General features: G+C 43.6%; 1 protein-coding gene and 2 non-coding genes across 6 annotated transcripts; all 3 read left to right on the top strand.

The window, feature by feature from the left end:
• The first annotated feature begins 15 nt into the window (after nt 1–15).
• Nucleotides 16–130, top strand: LOC116448451. The gene has a single exon (XR_004241946.1). It is a non-coding gene; the product is annotated as a U5 spliceosomal RNA (small nuclear RNA).
• A 1,599-nt stretch (nt 131–1,729) lies between these two features.
• Nucleotides 1,730–1,844, top strand: LOC116448452. Its single transcript, XR_004241947.1, has one exon. It is a non-coding gene; the product is annotated as a U5 spliceosomal RNA (small nuclear RNA).
• A 270-nt stretch (nt 1,845–2,114) lies between these two features.
• Nucleotides 2,115–19,533, top strand: KIF2C (kinesin family member 2C). 4 transcript variants are annotated; one of them, XM_032117491.1, is made up of 21 exons: nt 2,115–2,404; nt 2,490–2,584; nt 4,388–4,489; nt 4,708–4,756; nt 7,395–7,520; nt 8,265–8,381; nt 8,783–8,883; nt 9,132–9,227; nt 10,222–10,276; nt 10,360–10,522; nt 10,801–10,891; nt 12,475–12,538; nt 13,634–13,725; nt 13,975–14,117; nt 15,512–15,716; nt 16,172–16,282; nt 16,787–16,854; nt 18,032–18,134; nt 18,212–18,328; nt 18,689–18,815; nt 19,006–19,533. In XM_032117491.1, the coding sequence occupies exons 1-21, from the start codon at nt 2,341–2,343 to the stop codon at nt 19,080–19,082; spliced, it is 2,166 nt and encodes a 721-aa protein (XP_031973382.1). In that variant the 5' UTR covers nt 2,115–2,340; the 3' UTR covers nt 19,083–19,533. The 4 variants fall into 4 exon arrangements, with proteins under 4 accessions (XP_031973382.1, XP_031973385.1, XP_031973384.1 ...); XM_032117494.1 differs by lacking the exon at nt 8,265–8,381 and having other exon boundaries at nt 2,122–2,404; XM_032117493.1 differs by lacking the exons at nt 2,115–2,404; nt 2,490–2,584 and adding an exon at nt 4,078–4,161.
• Nucleotides 19,534–19,535: the final 2 nt, after the last annotated feature.

Genomic DNA, 19,535 nt, shown 5'->3' with positions numbered 1-19,535 from the left:
AGGAAGAATGGGGGCATACTCTGGTTTCTCTTCAGATCGTATAAATCTTTCGCCTTTTACTAAAGATTTCCGTGGAGAGGAACAGGCACGAGTGTCGAGAAATTTTTTGAGGCTCCATTTCGGTGGAGCTATCTCTTTTCTGGTTGAAAAATAGAAGTAAATAAAGAGTTTCTGAGCGGTGTGGGTGTTGTCCATAGGCAGCGGAGAGAGTTGTCATTGGGGAGGTCGTGTAAAATGTAGGAAACCTTGGTAATTGGGTCATCCACGATGGGTCTGTGTCCAGATTTCAAGGGTAGATTATAGCAACTGGCTGGACGGGCGCGGCCAGGATGCTGTGGCCATTGACATTATGTCTACATGGACACAGGTGACAAACGCGGTGCCTCAGGGCTGTGTCTTGGGGCTGGAGCTTTTAGTATCTTTATCAAGGACACAGACAGTGGGAGTTGAGTGCACCCGCAGCCAGTTTGCAAGGTGAGTGGTGTGGGTGACATACCTGAAGGACAGGGTGCCATCCGGGGCACAAGAACCTCATGAATTTCAACAAGTCCAAGTGCCCCGTGTTGCCTCTGGGTCTGGACAATCCCAGACATGAGAAGAACTGGAGAACACAGACTGGAAAACTCGCTGAGAGCAGCTCTGCTGAGAAGGAATTGGGGGTTCTTAGGGGTGAAAAGCTGGACATGAGCCAACAGTGAGAAAGCCAACTGCATCCTGGGCAGCAGGTCAGGGGAGGCAATTCTGCCCTTTCACTGCTGAATCCAGCTCTCTGGTCCCCAATACAGGAAAGACATGGATCTGTTGGAGCAAATCCAGAAGAAGCTATGAAGATAGTCAGAGGGCTGGAGCCTCTCTCCTGTGAAGATAGGCTGAGAGAGCTGGGGTTGTTGAACCTGGAAAAGGCTCTGGAGAGATCTTATTGAGGCCTTCCAATACTTAGAGGGGGCCTATAAAAAAGAGAGAATGACTTTTTACAAAGGCATGTAGTGATAGGGCAAGAGAGAACGTTTTAAAATTAAAAGAGGAGAGATTTAGACTGAATATTTGAAAGGAATTCTTTATTGTGAGGGTGGCGAGGCGCTGGAACAGGTTGCCCAGGGAAGCTGTGCCTGCCCTATCCCTGGAAGTGCTCAAGACCAGGTTGGATGGGGCTTTGGAGCGATCTGGTCTAGTAGGAGGTGTGCCTAATCACGGCACAGGGATGGGAACGAGATGATCTTTAGGGCCCCTTCCAACCCAGACCATTCTATGATTCTACTTTATTTTCCTTACAATTTTTAATTTAATACTATTTTATTTTAATTGTTAAACTCCTTAGTCTCAACCCGTGAGTTTCTCATTTTTACCCTTCCCGCGGGGTGGGGGCAGTGAGCGAGGGGCTCCACGGTGCCCAGCTGGGGTTAAACCACGATGGGAACCCGCGAGCCCTGTTGAGGCTGAGGACCGGGACCGGCCCCAGCCCCGAGCGCCCGGCGGGGCTGAGTCCGCCCCGCCCCGTCACCGGCCTGATTTGCATACCCAGGCTGCCCCGCGGTCCCGCCGGTGTCCGGCCCCGCTGCTGTCCAGCGCTGCGGCCGCTGCCCCGCCGGGCTGTGAGGGCTGCCCGGCGTATGCGCTCCCCGGGGCCGGACCGGGGATGCAGAGCCGGGAACAGCAAACGGGCCGAGTGTCGCCCTGAGTGTGGGAGGGTGGAGCAGACGGCGGCTATGTCGGGGAGGGAGGGGATGGCATACTCTGGTTTCTCTTCAGATCGTATAAATCTTTCGCCTTTTACTAAAGATTTCCGTGGAGAGGAACAGGCACGAGTGTCGAGAAATTTTTTGAGGCTCTACTTCGCTAGAGCTACATTTGTTGCAGTTTAAAAACAGATAAAATTCCATGTGTTCACTAGAGATGTTATTCAGTGCTATCGAACTAGTTGCGTACGTGTTCCGATAGCAGTCACGCTTGTCTACTTTCTGTGGGGTCTCCGCTCGTTCCACCGGCCCCGAGGCTGGTCTGTCCGACCGCGGCTGAGGCATCCCGCAGTCCTTCCCAGGAGCACCGCCCCCGCCCGCTCCAAGCCGCAACTCACGCAGCAGGGCCGACCGCCCCGACCTCCCTTGCCCGGGAGCCGCAGTCCTGCCCGCGCCCAAGGGACTACATCTCCCGGCAGACCTCGCGCCCCACAGCCTACGACAATCCCGGGATTGCCGTGAGGGCGGGGCCTGCCGGGAGATGTAGTCCCGCTGCGACTCCCGGCAGCCCTCGCGGCACGCCGGCGCGCGGGGTTTAAACCGGCGGCGGTTGCCGGGCGGGTGTTTCGCTGCTGGGGTGGGACGTGGTTCCTGTGCCCGTGCCATGGACTCCGGCCTCTACCGCAACGTCCACCCCGGCGTCGTCATTAACATCCAGCGGAGCAATGGTGAGGAGTGGGGAACGGGGAGTTTGCAGGGTCCCGGCCGCGGCGTGGGGCGGCCAGGTTGGGGCTCAATGCCGACTTTTTCCAGGCTTAATCCATAAGGCAACGGTGAAGGTGGTGAACCTGGAGCACTCCTGCGTGACCGTGGAGTGGTCTGAGGGCGGCGCCACCAAAGGCAAGGAGGTGGGTGAGAGCTGCTCGCGGCCCCTTCTTCCCCGGGTGCTCCAACGCTCCCGGGCCCCGGCGGGATGTGCCCCGGGAAGCCCGAGGCTCGTCGGGAGCGGCGCAGCTCTTCTGCCCCGCTGGATGGGCAGCGCTCGTCCCGCGCTGCTGCAGCTCGCTCCGCGCTCTCCTTGTTTTATACATAATGAAAGCAATGCCCCACATGCACTAAGGTAAGATGTGAGAGCTGCAGTGCCAAAGCTGCACCTTTTGCCTTCCAGAAGGGATCAAGGAGGTGTTGGGCCTCTTGCACTGTTGACTGCTGATGCTGAATGTCCCAAGATTCTAGTTTTCCAGCTCTTTGGGCTGTTTGTTGGCTTTTCATGTGTTTTACTATGGCCTTCAGGCTTTCCTTAAAATCTGTTACTAATAAGGTGCCGTGTTAACAGGGCTGGGTTTGATTTCCTGAGTCTCTGCACCAATATAACATAAATACAGTGTGAGATGGGATGGGAGAGAGGAGAGTCTGGGGCATTTGAGGCTGATGTGGCTGAAATCCTGTCACTTAAAGTCTCTGTCACTGAGCAAAAGTACTTGTCCTTCTGGTGTCTCTAGAAATGTGCAGACTCTGGATTTCAGTGAAAATCTTAGAAGTTGCCATTGGCTGGTTGTTTGAAACCAAATCTTACTTTGTGCATCTGCCTGCTGCATTCAAATATATAAAAAAAATACATGTTCAGATATAATTTCTGGCTAAATTGCTTGCATGTGTCAAGATGTTAAATCTTTAGGAAGATACTTCAAAATCCAGTAGTTTTCTTATGTGCTTATGTATATATACTATGTGCTTACACATATATATATTGTCCACGTACCTGTTTCTGAGCTAATTCACTTTCCAATTAGCTGCTAACCAATTCCATATGAATTAGACTTCATAGGTTATTTTTATTATGCTAGAAAGTGGTATTTTCACATTTTAGAGAGGTTCACCTACTTGCTTTCTTCTGTTTTCATGGACTCTTATTTAAATAATTCCAAAGTTAATTGAGAACTCAAGAACTTCCTGGTGGTGCTTGTGTTGCCTTGTTAGGTTGCAATTGCAGTTGCAAGCTGCTGTGATAGTGGAATTTTTGTGTATAGGTGCTTCCAATCTCTTCATCAGGGATAGTTTTGAAAAACAGAACAGAGACTGCGTTTCTGTATTTGTGCTCGAGCCTGCCCTATCCCTGGCTTTGCCAGGGTGCCCCATCGTGTGGCAGGATTATAATTTCACAGGAGGGTCAGTCAGGAAGTGATAGCTGACCTCAGGTGAAATCATTTGCAGTAGCAAGTGAAGATACAGTTGAGTTAAGTTATGGATTAAATGCTGAATCCTTCATTTCTCAGAGTCTAAGCAGCTATTTGACGTTTATTTCAGTAAGCACAATCGCACAGTAAACACTTAATGCTCTCCTAGCACAGAAGCCACAGAGCTGCTGAGATTTACTAAGATTAGCAGTGAGAGATTAGAGCAGGGGATGCCAAATGGGCTTTGCCCTTCTCTTCAGAAGTGCTCTATGGCACCTGCAGAGCTGTGTGGTGTTTGGCAGATGACGGTAAATGGCTTAACTAGCACATTTTGTCTGGTGTATTTAGATGTACCAGACTGTTCAAATGGAATAGGAACTACTGTTTTACTCTTCCAAGCAATTTGAATGTAACATTTAGCAGGCAGTGGGTCAAGTTTGTTTGCCTTCACTGAAAGTCCAGATTAGGAAAAAACAATTCCTAAGTGGTAGCAGCAATATTCCACTATGTAAAATCCTGCCTTTGCTCTTGCAGGTTGATATTAATGATGTGATTGCAATAAATCCTGAATTATTAGAACTACCTGCTGCTGATGTGAAAGAGAATGTTCCTTTGCAAGACAATGTAACTTTACAGGTAAGTGCTTTAAAGTAGTTCAGTTTTTTCTAAGGTACTAAAGCATAGGTTTGTTATATATAATACTCTTAGTCTTAAAGTTTGAGATCTCTACATGTCTTTTCTGTCTCATAGTTAAACTTCAGTCAGAAATTCTTGTTGTATTGATGGTGCCCTGAAGAGCAGTGCTAGGTGTTTGCTGCTTACTGCAATTGTTTACAGCATTCCTTGTTTTTCAGAAACAGAAGCGTAGAACAACACTTTCAAAAATTCCTGCTCCCCGGGAAGGTGAGAAAATGTTGTTTGTTTTTTTTTTTTTCTCTGCTATACACTTGTGGAACTGTGCTGGCCTGTCATTGTAGCTATAATATTCTACTTTAGTACATCATAAGGCTGCTCATTCAGGCAGTGCTAACTGTCTCATACCAATATTTTGGACTCCTGAGGGCAGGAAGTTTCCTAACAGGTTGCTGTCCTGCTCCTGTGAGCTGGGGTTTGTGGATGTGTTCTCCTCTTCTGCTGTAGTTATTCCCTGCTTTAAATGTCACTAGGCAGTTGCTGTTGTAGTGAGTTTTAAAGTTCTGTATGGAGTTTTGCAAATGCCACAAACAACAGAAGTTAAGTGGCAGTTATTAAGATTAAAAGTGTCAAAATGAGAGTGGAAAGGACAAGAAAGAAATAGCAGTGACAAATGTATGTCTCGTCATCAAGCAGTCTCCCTAGACAATAAGTAGATCTTTATGCTTGGAGACGTTTTCAGAGCAGGCAGCCAAAGTGCCAGCTGGTGTGCCCAGCTCCCTGATTGCATGTCAGTACAATGTGTTGAGCAAAGCCAGAAGAGTAGATAGAGATGTCAGTGTGGGATTGCTAAGAAATTGTTCTTCCTGAGGTGTCAGGAGTTAGAAAATGCCTATTATCTACCTTCTTTTAGCTTTATTAGCTGACTCTATGCTGTTTGAATTGCAAATAGCAGCATTACAGGTCTATTTGTGTTATATTTGTCTATCACTGTGTGATGCTGAGCTTGAATCATTACTAATTTAATGATTCTCTTAAAGTGCATAGTTAGCTAAAACTTGTGCTTCTCCATGCAATTGAGCTGTAAACAAAACATCTGGGCTTGTCTACTCTCTTCTGTTGCATGCAATGCAAGACAGGGAAGCTGGTCCCAGAAGACAACAGTACAAATTGCCTGGCACCAGAGAGGCAGGAGTTGTCCAAGAATCTTAAAGTGTAAGAAATTGTTCTGTACTAGAGTATCCTGATCTTTCTCAAATTCAGAGAACTCCATAAATTTTGTGAACTGACAAGCAAAATGATGTGGTAAAATTATGACTGTCTATATATAGGTCTGTTAATAGAACTGGATAGCCAGCTGGAAGACACAAGGTGTGTTAATCCTGTCACTGGTTGATGGAAAGATGTCCTTGCAGAGGTCACAGCTCTCCTGAAGTATAGAATCTAATTGTATGTCTGAAATATCTGTTGCCTGTCCTACTGGCACAGTCTTGTCCCTGAAGACCTCCTCAGAGCTTAAGAGAAGCAGTGTTCTCAGTATTCATCAAATAATTTCTGTTGTTATAATTAGCTAAAGCCCAGGAGTGTCAGGGCATCTGTCCTGTTGCAAACTCTGTGCTGCACCAATTAGAAAGCTAACATTGGCTTCAGACTTGTTCTTAGACTAAACAAATTAAAGAAGATCAGAAGGTGTCTGTCTCCATCTTATTCAGGAAAGGAGAGAAGCAGAAGCAGTGCTTTCAGAATTAAGAAATAGATACTGCCTCAATCCCATGAATCAATAGGAAGTTTTGAGGATGCTGAATATCCTCACATACAAGAATCACTTGAATGAAACCCATTTACATGAAGTGAATCCTCCAGTTAATCTCCTTGTCCAGGAGCACCAGCATTTATAGAAACAGTGCTGCTGAGTGTGAGATGAGATCAGGTCTGGACATGTGTGACAAGAGAAAAGGGAATAAAATGCCCTTTTTGAGTATAATGAAACTGATGCTTTTTGTTTCTAAAATTGCAGCAGTCACCTCTGCACATGAGCAGAAGATTCAAGGTAAAGAGTTAACAGGCAGGGGCACTGAATTTTGGGTATGGTTCTAAGGAATTTGATTCAGAATTGAAATGAACCCTTGGTCTTCAATAGATCTGGTGTCTTTTGAAATAATAGTGATTCATTCTGGATAAATTCTAATAATTGCTAGTCATGAGAGGTGAAGGGAGTTCTAGCTTGCACATCACACTTTTTTTTTTCATATCAGATTTGCTTTTTTTAAACCTATTTGAAGTAAACATTCCAATCCTTCCCCTAGGAAGCTTTGCAAAGGAATTGATCTCAGTGAAAGAAATACCTTGGCATATGAAAATGGAGACTGCCTACAAAGGGACTTTTTTCAAAGACTTGCTGTTGTGATTATACAGGGTCTTTTCGCTGAATGTAGTGCCATGGAGCTCCCAGCCTACTGTGCACCACACACAGCCTGTGTGTGGGTGCCCTCATGGTGGGTGGGCACAATGCTGCCCATGGCCATTTGCCAGGCTGCAGTACCCTTGTCACCATCAAAGAGTTAATTCAAACAGCCCTGCAAGTGTGAAGCTTTGGAGGTTTTAGCAATTCTCTAACTTGAAACTTCCTCCTTCCTAGGTATTAAGGTGCTGGAACTGCCATATCCTTATGTGAATCCTTAGTGGTATCTGAAAGAAATTCACTGGAATTGCAAATCTGGAATGAAGTGTTTGCTTTTCTGTAGTGCTGTGTTTATTGATCACTTTTCACCCATATGCATTGCTTTGTCCTGCACTTTGCTGATCGGAAAGATTCTTTTAACCATACTTTGTTCTCCACTGCTCTGTACTTTGTGAGCAATTGATTAATTTCAAGTGTCTGAGTGTCTCTGGATTCCTGTTTCCAAAGCTGTGCGTGGCCGTTCCAGGATGACTGCTATCACAGAATCCCAGTGCAGCTTCCCAGTGCAGGAAGATCAGATGGCAGTAGATCCCTGCACTTCTTTGCAATCCAGAAAATATTTGTCACTTCCTGGTAAGTGGAGAAACATTCCAGTGAATTCTTAATGTGAAACAATTTTCACTTTGTGTGCATTTAATTATTCAAACTGCAAATCCTAGTGGGAGAGCAACCTGAACTCTTTCATAGATAAAATGAGAGACCTAGAGGTCTGCCACTCTGCAAATATCCAGAGCTCCTACCTGAAGTGTTTTCCAAAGGACTTTGGAAACAATGTTGTGCATAATGATGTACTTTCTTATCCAGAGAGCTGTGGTTGTGCATGTTAGGTGGATATGGTAGCTGCTTAATGCCATAAAGTGGTGTTCATGGGGCTAGAGTGGGAAGAGAAGTGCCTTAACACTGCAGACAACACACCCTGTAACTATACTGGTAATAGTTTTACCTATACAGGTTGAGTAAAGAAAGAACTTGAGCCTTCTTGAATTACAAAATTGTAGTTATTTATTTTACCAGGCCACTCTATGAATAGCTGAGGGCATGCCTTGCATGTCAAGTTCTACAAAAACACTGAAATAAGAAGCTTGATAATAAACTCTTGTCTAGTTGTTTTGGCCTTGATTTGCAGCATTGTATAAAAGTTGGTGATTGGCAAAGGATTTAAAAGTTTACTTGGACATTTACGACAGGTTTTAGATCGTTCTATCTCCTGCTGCAGGAGTTGAGCAATGCCTCTGGTCTGTGAGGCTTTAGAAATTACAACATTATTCTTGATCTCTGCAATCTAATTATTGGTTTTGGTCTGGCTTCTTTCTGCAGCTGGCCAAACCAGGGCTAGTGGGCTGGGTTGTGTTACAGAAGCCTCACTATCAAGTGTAAATGGAAATACAGAGAATCATCTGCCTGCTGCTAGAAAGTGCTCTTCAGACAGCCCAGGTACCAGAGAGCAGTGGATAAAAACTGACTCATCAGTCAGCAATGAATCACTATGTGATTGCTGCTTTGTACACTCAGAAGCTAAAGCTTTGAAAAGGTGGCTTTGGCAGCAAGACAGAATATCTTGATCATTTTTTATTAGAGATGTGTAATTCTGTTATAGTGGTATTGCCTCAGAAATGCTGCCTTTGCTTTAGGGTGGTAGCGTGACTTCAGAGGCAGTTTCTGTGACAGATCTGGTTTGGGAAGGAAGTGCTGCAAAATTAATGGCCATCCTTCTGAAGGTGATTGTTTCCTGTATGAGCTAGTCTGTCAGCAACCTGGAAAAGTTGAAATGTTTGTCTTGTGCTTAAAACCTAGTATGAAAATTTAATCCAAGGAACTGTCTTCATTCTATCTAGTTCGAAGAAGATCTAACGTTGTGAAAGAGATGGAGAAAATGAGAAACAAGAGAGAAGAAAAGAGAGCTCAAATTAGTGAAATCAGGATAAAACGAGCACAGGTGGAGTACTCTACAATACACCTGTAAGGGGAAATTCTGTAGGACACTGTACAACAGTAGTTGAAAACAAAACATAGTTTGGACAGTTCTTAGAAAGTTGTACATAAAAGTGGATTGATTCTGGTTTCAGAAAGTTCTGAATGTTGTAAAATGCTTTTAATTGCACACAGCTGCTTATTTAACAGGTTCTGGGACCTTTTTTGCTGTAACAGATCAATTACATTCACGTCCATGGTTTTTCCATGCAGGAGTTTGACAGCACCTGTCCAAACTGGGAGTTTGCACGTATGATCAAGGAATTCAGAGAAACTTTAAACTGCCAGCCAATATCTATAAGTGATCCAGTAAGTAAATACTGAGGCTACTAACTGCAGCCTGTAGACAGACTTCTCTATTTTGTACTGAAAATGTTGACATCAAGCAGTTGGTGCATCACTGCACCTTGGAAATTGTCTGAGCACATTGTGAGCTTGAGGCAGCTGGTGGTATCCGTGAGGTCACTTGCCTTCCCTATTTAGGGCTAAGCTGTCTTGTTTTACTTTGCATGTGTCACTAGTGAAGAGCCTGTGGTTCAACAATTACCATGCAATGATGTGTGACCATCAGTGTTTTTCAGTTTTAGTGGCACAGCCATTGTTGTAGGAATAGGTATAATTTAAAATGGACTGTTGACCTGTTACAGAATATGTTAATATAAGTAGGTTATATGGATTTTAAATACCTCAAAAAGTGGAGGAGCAAAAGTAGAGGTTAAAAACTAGAGAACCCTGGCTCGGTCAGTACCCTGAGCCATTAAAAACCACAGTGTACATATCACTGTGTGACAGGAGAAGAGCTTGTTACCTTTGCCTTCTGTCTCACCCAATGGCATATGCACTTCCCAGCTCATCTGATGTGTAGCTGTGCTGCACAAATAGCTAAACTTGCTGCATCAGTAAAGAACTCCAGATCACAAAAACCTCTGGGGTAAATGACAGTATTAATTTGCCTGATTAATTATTTGACCATAGCTGCAGCATTGACATTGTAAGTTTTGTTGGAAAGCTGGCTGAGGACTACACTTTTTACTACTTCTGGTACAGAGTACTTGGGGCAGTTTCTATAGCATTGCAGCATTTCCACCTGATACGTTGGAGAATGCTACATAAAGGTAAATTATTTGTAGTGTTGCTTTTTCACTGAATGCACTTTAAGATTGACATCCCTGCATGAGTGGGTCGGCTCAGAAGCAACTGATCAGCGTATAGAAAAATGGATGTGAGGGAGCATCTGATCTCTCTGTAATAAAGAGTGAGTGTAACTGGAAAATAATTACGTATTTTCTTACTTTTCTCTTAGATAGAAGAGCACAGGATTTGTGTCTGTGTGAGAAAGCGCCCTCTCAATAGGCAAGGTGAGTGTACTGACCAAACAGCTGTCTTGAACAGTTTGACTTTGTTCATTTTTGTTAAAACTGAGGGTCTTTTCTGTCAACAGAACTTCTCAAAAAGGAATGTGATGTGGTTACTGTTCCGAGCAAGTATGTCCTGATGGTGCATGAGCCAAAGCAGAAAGTGGACCTAACAAAATACCTTGAAACCCAAACATTTAGATTTGACTTTTCATTTGATGAAACTTCTTCAAATGAAATGGTGTACAGGTAATGCTTGTTGCCCACTGGGAATGACTTTCAGATAAAAGCATGCAGCTATGGCTAGATGGCATCTAAGCTTAAAGAAACTGTTACCTGAAATAAGTATTAAAATCCTTTTTGGAGGAAGCCAAAGGACTGAAAAGTCTCAAGCTTATTTTTGGCATGGCCTTGCTGATTGCCTATGGATTTGCTTTTGTTTTAGGTTTTTTTTTCTTAAAACTGATGATGATGAAGCAGGGTATGAAATATTTGCCTTAACTAGTTTTTATCTGTTGAATATTCAGATTCACTGCTAGACCTCTTGTAGAGACCATCTTTGAGGGTGGGAAGGCGACATGCTTTGCGTACGGCCAGACAGGCAGTGGCAAGACACACGTAAGTTTTTCCCCAGCGTCTCAAATTTTCTAGCTTTGATAAAGTATTTCAAAGCTCCCTGATGTTTGAGCATGAGTAGGATCGTGTAAGAAGTTTGGACCTTGGTTTTATTGTCTTAAAGCTAATACTTTGTAAGATGTTATCTCTTTTTCTGTAGCTATATGTACCAGTGGGTTTCCTTCGAGGTTGTCAGGAAAAGTGTACTAAAATCCCCCATAGGTGGCTTTTCAAAGATTTAGGATGTCCTGACATGTCAGTTTTAGTCATGACTATTTCTTGCCTCAAACGCCTGTTGCTGTTTAACTCCTGACTGAAAAGTGGGGCTATTAGCCTCCATCTGAGACAAAGGCCACTGTCTATCCTGTGTTTTGACTTGGAGACACTCCAAAGACTTCAGCAATTATATAAGAATAACCCTCTTGATGCACATAAATACTTAAGTGATCTGGTATTGTTTGTGAAGTGGGTGAGTTAGCGTGTTTGCTTTCTAACCACTCCTTCCAGTCTAACAGCTGCAGTTTCAAGAGTTGTGAAAATTGTCTTCTGTCTCAAAAGATAAAGCTTGCTCTAAATTTTCAACAGCTGTGTTGTCTTTAACTTTCTTCTTCTGGGAACTATGGGGAAGAATCCTCATAGCATGATAGTGGAGCCAAATGTGCTGTTCTGATCCGCAAGAAGTGCTTGCTTCAAACCACAGTGATCTGCACTGGGCTGGACTAACTCACTGCTTTGAGTAATCAGAGTTGTTGCTGTCATTCAGTGTCAGAGGCAAGTTTTAGGCTAGCACCTCTTATCTTAAGTGTTATATAGTGAGCTGTAGATCTCTTCCAGTAATCCAGACAGAAAGTTGGAAGTTGATAGAAGTTTGAACACAGGCTGCTTTCATTGCACTGGGAAGGGCAGAGAAACCTGCTTATCTGAGCATCATTGCAGCTGTGGAATACAGCTGTGATGCACTAAAATCATAGGTGAAGTTACTTTCCCTTCCCAATCCTAGGGGACAACTAGGACAGCAAGGACAACAGCTGTACCTTGAGACTGGAGTGCTGCACATTAAATTCTGGTAGATTGAGAATGTGTCATGGGATTGAGCTGTGTTTTAAATAACAGCGGTAGAGCAAGTCACTAGGATTGCACTGACTGAAAATTTTGTTGTGATTAAAGATACTTTGGTCAAAGGAGTTAAAGGTATTGTCTGCTCTAAATTTGTATTTTCATGTCATGTTAACTTTTCCAAGTAGCAGCAAAAATGTTATTCAACCTAGACCCTAACAAATGAAGCTTTATCTCTTCTGACCAGAGGCTGTTTGGTTGCACTGTCAATGCCATACATTTTCCTTGGAGGAACAACTGCTTTGACTCTGCACCCCAGAGCCTCACAGGCATTCAGCTGTTGCTTTGTGTAGGCCAGATCTTCTTTCTGAACTGATAGGGAATCTGCAAACTAATTTGGCACTGTGTTCCAGTAACCTCACTGGCATTTGGGCTTATCTGTGGTAACTTCCTAGTCTGTTTTTGGGACCGAGATCAGATAGGCTGACTCGTTGGTGCCATGCCTGACCTCTGGCCTTTTCTCTTCACAGACTATGGGTGGAGACTTCTCAGGGAGAACCCAGAATGCCTCAAAGGGCATATATGCTTTTGCCTGTAAGTTGATTCTTCTATAGATACAAAAGTCAAATTAATGCTTGTTGTTCTTAACTAGAGAAGATACGGTTTTGTATGGTTATTTGAAACATGTCCAGTAGAAGATACATAAAGTAATTGTGTTTTCAATAATAAGAGCTGGCGTTTGCAGGAGGTATGATTGGTTTTTTATTCATTTAACAAAATATTTTTCCTCCACCAGAAGATATTTTTTTATGATGCAAAGAGATGACACATTTTCTACTTAGGCATTTGCTGGGCAGAACCATTTCATTTTGATTCTTCTGCTTTGCTTTTGTCTCAGACATATCTGAGTACAACACAACTCTACCCATTTTTGATATAAAACTTGTTATGTGAAATACATACATGTGATGTATGTATTGTGTTTCTTCCTATAAACCTTAAATGCAAAAAAAACCTAGCACGTCCAAAATTATTTCAGAAAATGGATGCTTAGAAGCCCCTTCTTAATATAATGCCTGGAAAGTACTATGAAACCCAACCTTTACCTTCCCTTTAGAACGACAGAGTGTGAAACTAGTCTGTAGCAAGGCAGCTGAACCAGGAACAACTGTTGGCTGATCTCTGAAAAATAGTTATGACTGGCCCTGAAGGAGTCTTTGCTTTTCAGCTCAGCTTCAAAGTCTGGAGCTTAATTGTGAAAAGCTGCGCTGGATCCAGCCACAGGCTCAACTAATCTGGTATATTGTCTCCAAACCGCAGCAATGCAGATGTTCAGGGATGTGTGTTTTCTAGACTTTCTGCAAGATGCACTTGAAATGCAAACACGTGACTTTTTCAGGCCTGTCCAGAACAATAGAGGATCCCAGTGTTCCCTCAGAGCAGTAAGGATTGTTGTCTGTGGGTGACATTAGCAGTTGAAACTTCTGTATTCCCCTGTTTTCAGTCTCTGGATAAGGATTCTGCTGAATCTGTTCTCCAGATGGTAGCACAGCACTGATTGTTAGCATTTGTTTGGATAACTGTCACTCAGTGCTAGACACTGCCTTATAGCTGTGCAGTGTTTGAAAGTAGATCAAGTAGCAACTAGAATGTGTTTTAAACCAGTTAACTTCTGTCTTTCCTCACTAGCACAAGATGTATTCCTCCTCCTAAATCAGCCCAGGTACAGGAGTCAGAATCTGGAAGTCTATGTGACTTTCTTTGAAATATACAATGGAAAGGTATGATTTTTTTTTTTTTAAATTTTCAAATCTTGACCTGATTTCTTTGGTTGAATATTTCATAAGTAGCTGAGTCAAACTTAATACTTTAGATCGTTCTATGTATTTTGTTTTTATTGGTGTGTTTGGAATTGAATTGAAAGTCTATGTTAAAGATGCTGTTTCTATATAGCTTTGTATAAAGACAGGGAAAAATACTTACAAGGAGTCCCTGTTCAGGTTTGCCTCAATCTTGTTGCCTAAATATAGGTGTTTGACCTCTTGAATAAGAAGGCCAAGCTTCGAGTCCTGGAGGATGGCAAGCAACAGGTCCAGGTTGTTGGTCTCCAAGAGAAACCAGTTGGCTGTGCTGAGGATGTCATCAGAATGATCACGACTGGCAGTGCCTGCAGGTTTGGTGCCTTAAAACATTTAAGAAGGTCATGTCCTGTGGCATCTCCATGTTTAGAAAAACATATATGATGCCTATAGCTGGTGCTTTGAGATTTAAACAGAAGCTTGTTGTTCCCAGTAAAGGCACTGAGCAGCACCTCTGCATGAATACCAGAAAGTGGTTACTCAACAAAAGACTAGATGGGATGGGTTCAGCCTGCCTTCCATAGAAAACGTCAGAGCTCCCCGTTCATGTGTCCTCATGGAACTCCAATAAGAGAAACCATTCACATGAGGAGATGGCTGCCTTGGAGCTTTCTAGAAGTATCAGCTAGTTTACAGGAATACAAACAGCTCCATGTGGGCTTGTAGGATCAGGGAACAGCAGCTGGTATGAACCATAGTTGCAAAAATGGTTTGGCTTAACTGCAGGCAGATGAGTTATTCCAATGGCAACAAAAATACTGTATGTGGTTCAGGAATCTTGTCTAAAGAATCCTTGAAAGCAGGTGCCAAGGGACAGCTGTAGGCTTGGCGCATCATCCTGGCAGGAAAGGCTGTGGTAGGGGCAGCTCTGGCATCATACTGGTGTCTTTGATTGGGAGCTAAAATCTATATTACCAAGTGTTACCTGCTTCAGTTAAGTTGCAACTGCTGTGGAAATGTTAATAGGCAAATGAGAGCTCCTTGGCTTCTGTACTGCACTGTGTGGGCAAATATGTTCATCCTAAAAGCTTATTCAGCGTTCTGTGCATCCTTTTTTGGCTGGCAATTTAGTTAAGAACTGTTTTAACTTTTCAGACTACTCCCTCCTTTTTAACCAGTAGTGGGTGGAACAATGAACCTGCCAGCATTCTCAGGGAATAATTGACAGTGAAGGTCACAGGGAGGTTTAAATTGAAAGATATCACTCTGTGCCTTGCAGTGATGGGGCAGGTGCAGCTGCACAGCAGAGGTGAAGTGCCAAGGCAGCTTGGCTGGAGAAAGGGATTTACCATGATTGTAATGTGCTAGCACAGCTAATGCTGTTTAGTGGGGAGCTTGGCTGAGCTTACTGTATAATGGCAGATGCATTAGGAAAATGACGTGTGGCATGCTGAAGGTGTGACTTCCAGCTCAAGTCCATGTGAGGCCTTAGCACTCAGAAAGGCATTCCAGTGTAGGCTGGCTGAGTTGATCCAGGCAGCTTGAATAGTCTTAAATCTCTATAAGCAGGGTGCAGCTTCATATTTTTCACAAGTAGTTCTGTGCTCTTATATCAGCAGCAATTCCATAATTCACACAAACTCACAGTATTAATGTGCAGGATAAACCCTAGGAGATTAATTGAATGGCTACAAGTCTTGTCTAGTGCTGTCAGGACCTGTTGTCTTCTGTGACACATTTCTAAGGCTTGTTTGCATCTTTGCTGTAGGACATCTGGGCAGACTTTTGCAAATGCCAGCTCTTCACGCTCACATGCCTGCTTCCAAATCATACTGCGCCGAAGAGGACAAATGATTGGCAAGTTTTCCTTGGTGGACCTGGCAGGAAATGAAAGGGGTGCAGACACATCTAGTGCTGATCGGCAGACACGGATGGAAGGTGCTGAAATCAATAAGAGCTTGCTGGCTTTGAAGGTGAGCTACAGCTCATGGAGCACAGTGATAATCCACATGTGGATTCTGTTCAACTCTGGGGTTATCTGTTCTGTTTCTTTCCAGTACAAGGAAAAAACAACTGAAGAAGTACTAGTTTAGGATGTGAGCAACCTAAGAATAGAGTATACTTCCATTTAGAATGTTTCCAGGACAGTAGTGCAGTCTTGTCAGGACAGATACTGGTCTAGCTATTTCAAGCTTCATTCAAGTTGATCTTGTTTTTTGGGGGGGTTTTATGACATATGATGACTACACCTACTGCCCTGTGACAGTCAAACACCCAGAGTATATTTTAAAGACTATGAAGAGCTTAGAGCAATACATGTGACCATTCTTCAGCCTGTTGGGTTTACCAGCAGTTGGTGGTTGATAGCTTGCAGGGGTGTTTGAAGAGAGATGCCGATAGTGTATTCACAAGACTTGTCATTTCGTAGGAGTGCATCCGAGCTTTAGGACAGAACAAGTCTCACACCCCTTTTCGGGAGAGCAAGCTGACCCAGGTGCTAAGAGACTCTTTCATAGGAGCAAACTCAAGGACCTGCATGGTGAGTATGCACATGTCAAACCCAATGCTTAGGTTCTATAATTTGACCAAATAGCTGCGTGTTCCTCTAAAGAGAGGGGGTTTTGACGTCAGAAAGCTTCAGATCTTTTCAAAAAAAAAAAACCAACCAACCAAAAAACCCCATTTACCTCATGGAAACTTGTCCATGGTGAGTGAGATAATAAATTGGTGAGTTATGCCCAGCTCCAGTAGAAGCAGGGCTGTGGAAGTCTTTTTAATACAGTGAATCTGTGAGAGCTTGGTGTGCTCTCAAAGGGCTTTGCTTTCTGTGGATGGTGAGGCACAGCAGGTCCACACAAAGCCAGTAGAAAATTGGATACAGGGATGCTGGCATGTCCCACAGAATCCATAAAGAAAAATGGACTTGACTGTCTCAACTCCAACCCTTTGTCCTCAAGTGACCCACCTGTGTGGTGAGATCTGTAGGAGCATTAACAAGCAAAAGTCAAGATAGGAGTCACTAAGGTTTCTTTTGTGTTTGCAGATAGCAATGATTTCTCCAGGCATGAGTTCGTGTGAGTACACCTTAAACACACTGAGATACGCTGACAGGTAATGGCCTTTCTGACCTGGGGATTCTAATCTTATTGTAAAAAGGTGTTTTAGCTGCTTTTACTCCGACCTTTGGAACCTCAGGTTCTCTTGTATTGTTTGTATTGGCAACCTGGAGGTTGGTTGTTAGGAGCAAAGTATCTTAGAGCTGTCATATGAAACTAACCTGGGTGTTCTGTGTGAGGCATAATAGAGATGATGCAAACCCATGAGTAATGTCTCTTTTCCTCAAAGGAATCTCCTCTCATGCTAGACTTCAGACTGGCCTGGTTCTTGTAGGGAGTTTATCCTGTCCTGAATGGTTGCCTCTGTGCCTTTTACTTTTTGTAGTACTTTGTTGACCCATCTGTAAGGGTGTGCTAAGAATGTGTCACAAATGAGTGTTTTAGGTCACTCAAAGAATCACTGGCAAAGGTATCAGCAAAAGCAGGTTTAAAATTAAATGAAAGACAGAGTTTGTTGTCAAGGTTCACTCTACTACTTACTAGGTGGTTAAAGCACACAGAGAAAAATTTGACTAAAATCAGTCTATCTAAAACCAGAATCAACCTAATATTATCTACCTGAAAGCCTGAAAAATGGAAAAAGGGTTAAGGATGAAAAGGAATAAGGGAGACCCTCCCCTTGAGTCACAAGATTCATGTGACCCCCTTGACCCCCCACTAGACCAATGGTTTGGGCCCAAAGATTTTAACTGCACCTAATCTGTAGCCTAATTTAAATAATTTAACATAAGATTCTATTGAATTTACTATAAGCACAAAGTATCTCACTTACAGGCCTAACTTACTTACAAATCCAACAGACTTAAGAATCTAAGCAACCTTCATATAGCATAGCCACACACACAGAGACCTGAGGAACTATGTGCAAGGTTTTATGTACCACCCACTGTGAAGGGACTTCAGTCCCAGCTCAGGTGATGTGAGTGTAACTGCCAGAGTGGCTCCTGGATGCCCGGACAGGAAAGTTTCCTTAACACAAACATCTCCTGGCTTTCCTTCCCAGTCTTCAGGGGCTTCTGCCCACGTAATGGGGATGGTAATTGTGCCACTTTTGAAGTGCAGCTGATTGATTGTTTCTTGCTGAACACTGATTGATTGCAGTAGCTGCTTTGTGATGCTGTAGCCAAGAAACTGACAAAGATGAATTTGAGTGACAAATCTTCTTGTTGCAGAGTGAAAGAGCTCAGCCCTCATGATGGATGTAGTGACACACAGAGTCAGATGGAGACTGAGGAGACAGAGACCAGTATAGAAGGCTCAGGTCTTCAATTCAATGTATGTGTGTGCAGTGGGCTAAACAGAACTCAAAGCTGGGAACAACTTGCTGTTCTTACCTGGGCTATTTCTTGCAGTTCTCCAAGGACGAAGAGGAAGAACTCTCTCCCCACATGTTCAGCTATCGAGAGGTTATGACTCAAATTAGTGAATGGGAGGAGAAGGTTGTAGAACAGCTCAGAGAACTGAGACAGGTATGGGGAAGCAGCAAACCCAGCCCAGACTGCCTTCTATATGTTGATAGCAGCTTGCTTTGTCTGAGCCAAGTGCTGCTGGGGAGGCAGCAATGCAAGATGCTGTACCAGTGGTGTTACTTTTTCCTCACTGCCAACTTTTTCCTGTAGTTTCTGGCTCAACTGGTTAAACTGGGGCATTCCAGTGCTTTTGCCAGTTCCTTTTCCCCTCCAAATAGCAACCTCTACTTGCTGCTAATGAGCACTGACTGCTTCTGGTCTGTAGAAGCTCAGCTATGTTGATTAGATTGCCAGATTTGAAGAAACTAATTGAATTTCCAGAAAGTCCATTTCTCATCACTGTTATCCTTGTAAATACAGAGAATGACGACTGAACTTGACTACCTCTTGGGAACTGCAGAGAAACCAGACTATGATCTTGAGACCTTTGTGGCCAGAGCTAAGTACTTTGTAGAGGACAGCTCAAGAAATTTCCTCAGTGTCAGAGGTATGTTAGACCCTGTATCTGACTAGCACTGTTACTAAGGCTTTTCCAAAGACTTGAAAGTAATGCCAGCATACTAGGGGGGTTTGAGTACCCAGTCCTGCACAGCTCTGAAGTCTGCTGAGAGCGACAGCTGGGCTGGAAAATTCAGCTTCCAGATCAGTCACCCTGTTGCTCTTACCTTTCTTTACAGAAACACTGGATGCCCTGGGGACAGCCATGCAACTGGAGGAGCAAGCCAGCAAGCAGATAAGCTGGCAGAGGCCTTAGTTATTACAGCAAAACCTGGTTCACAAGCAATCTTGCATGCACTTGTCTTGTCTTTCATGTTCATCAGTGGTTTGTATCACTCCTGTTTTAAATGTGGTAGTGTCTGCAGGTCACATGCCCAAGGGCAGTGAACACAGCAGCCTTTTTCTTCATGGCCTGTATCAGGGTACTCAGCAAAGTGCTAAAATGCACCCACTGCAATGCTCGGGTAGGGGGCCTGAGAGTCTGTAGTCTCTGCCTGAGATGTCTGGCATCTGGCCCTTTGCTAGTGACAATGGTCTCCCCTAACAGAACTAAATACACATGTATAGTATATAACCTTTCCCAGATGTGCTTGAAACATTGCAAAACTGTTGCAAGTTTTGCTTTTCTAGAAAGAAAATGGACTATGTGATTGTAAAATCCAGTATTTTAAGAAGTTGAATAAATAAACGTTGTTGGATCTAGTTAACT

This window comes from Corvus moneduloides, chromosome 9 (genome assembly GCF_009650955.1).
Source record: "Corvus moneduloides isolate bCorMon1 chromosome 9, bCorMon1.pri, whole genome shotgun sequence".
Taxonomy (NCBI): Eukaryota; Metazoa; Chordata; class Aves; order Passeriformes; family Corvidae; genus Corvus; species Corvus moneduloides.
Note: the sequence above shows the minus strand (reverse complement) of the source record. Positions and strands in the feature narration are given on the sequence as shown.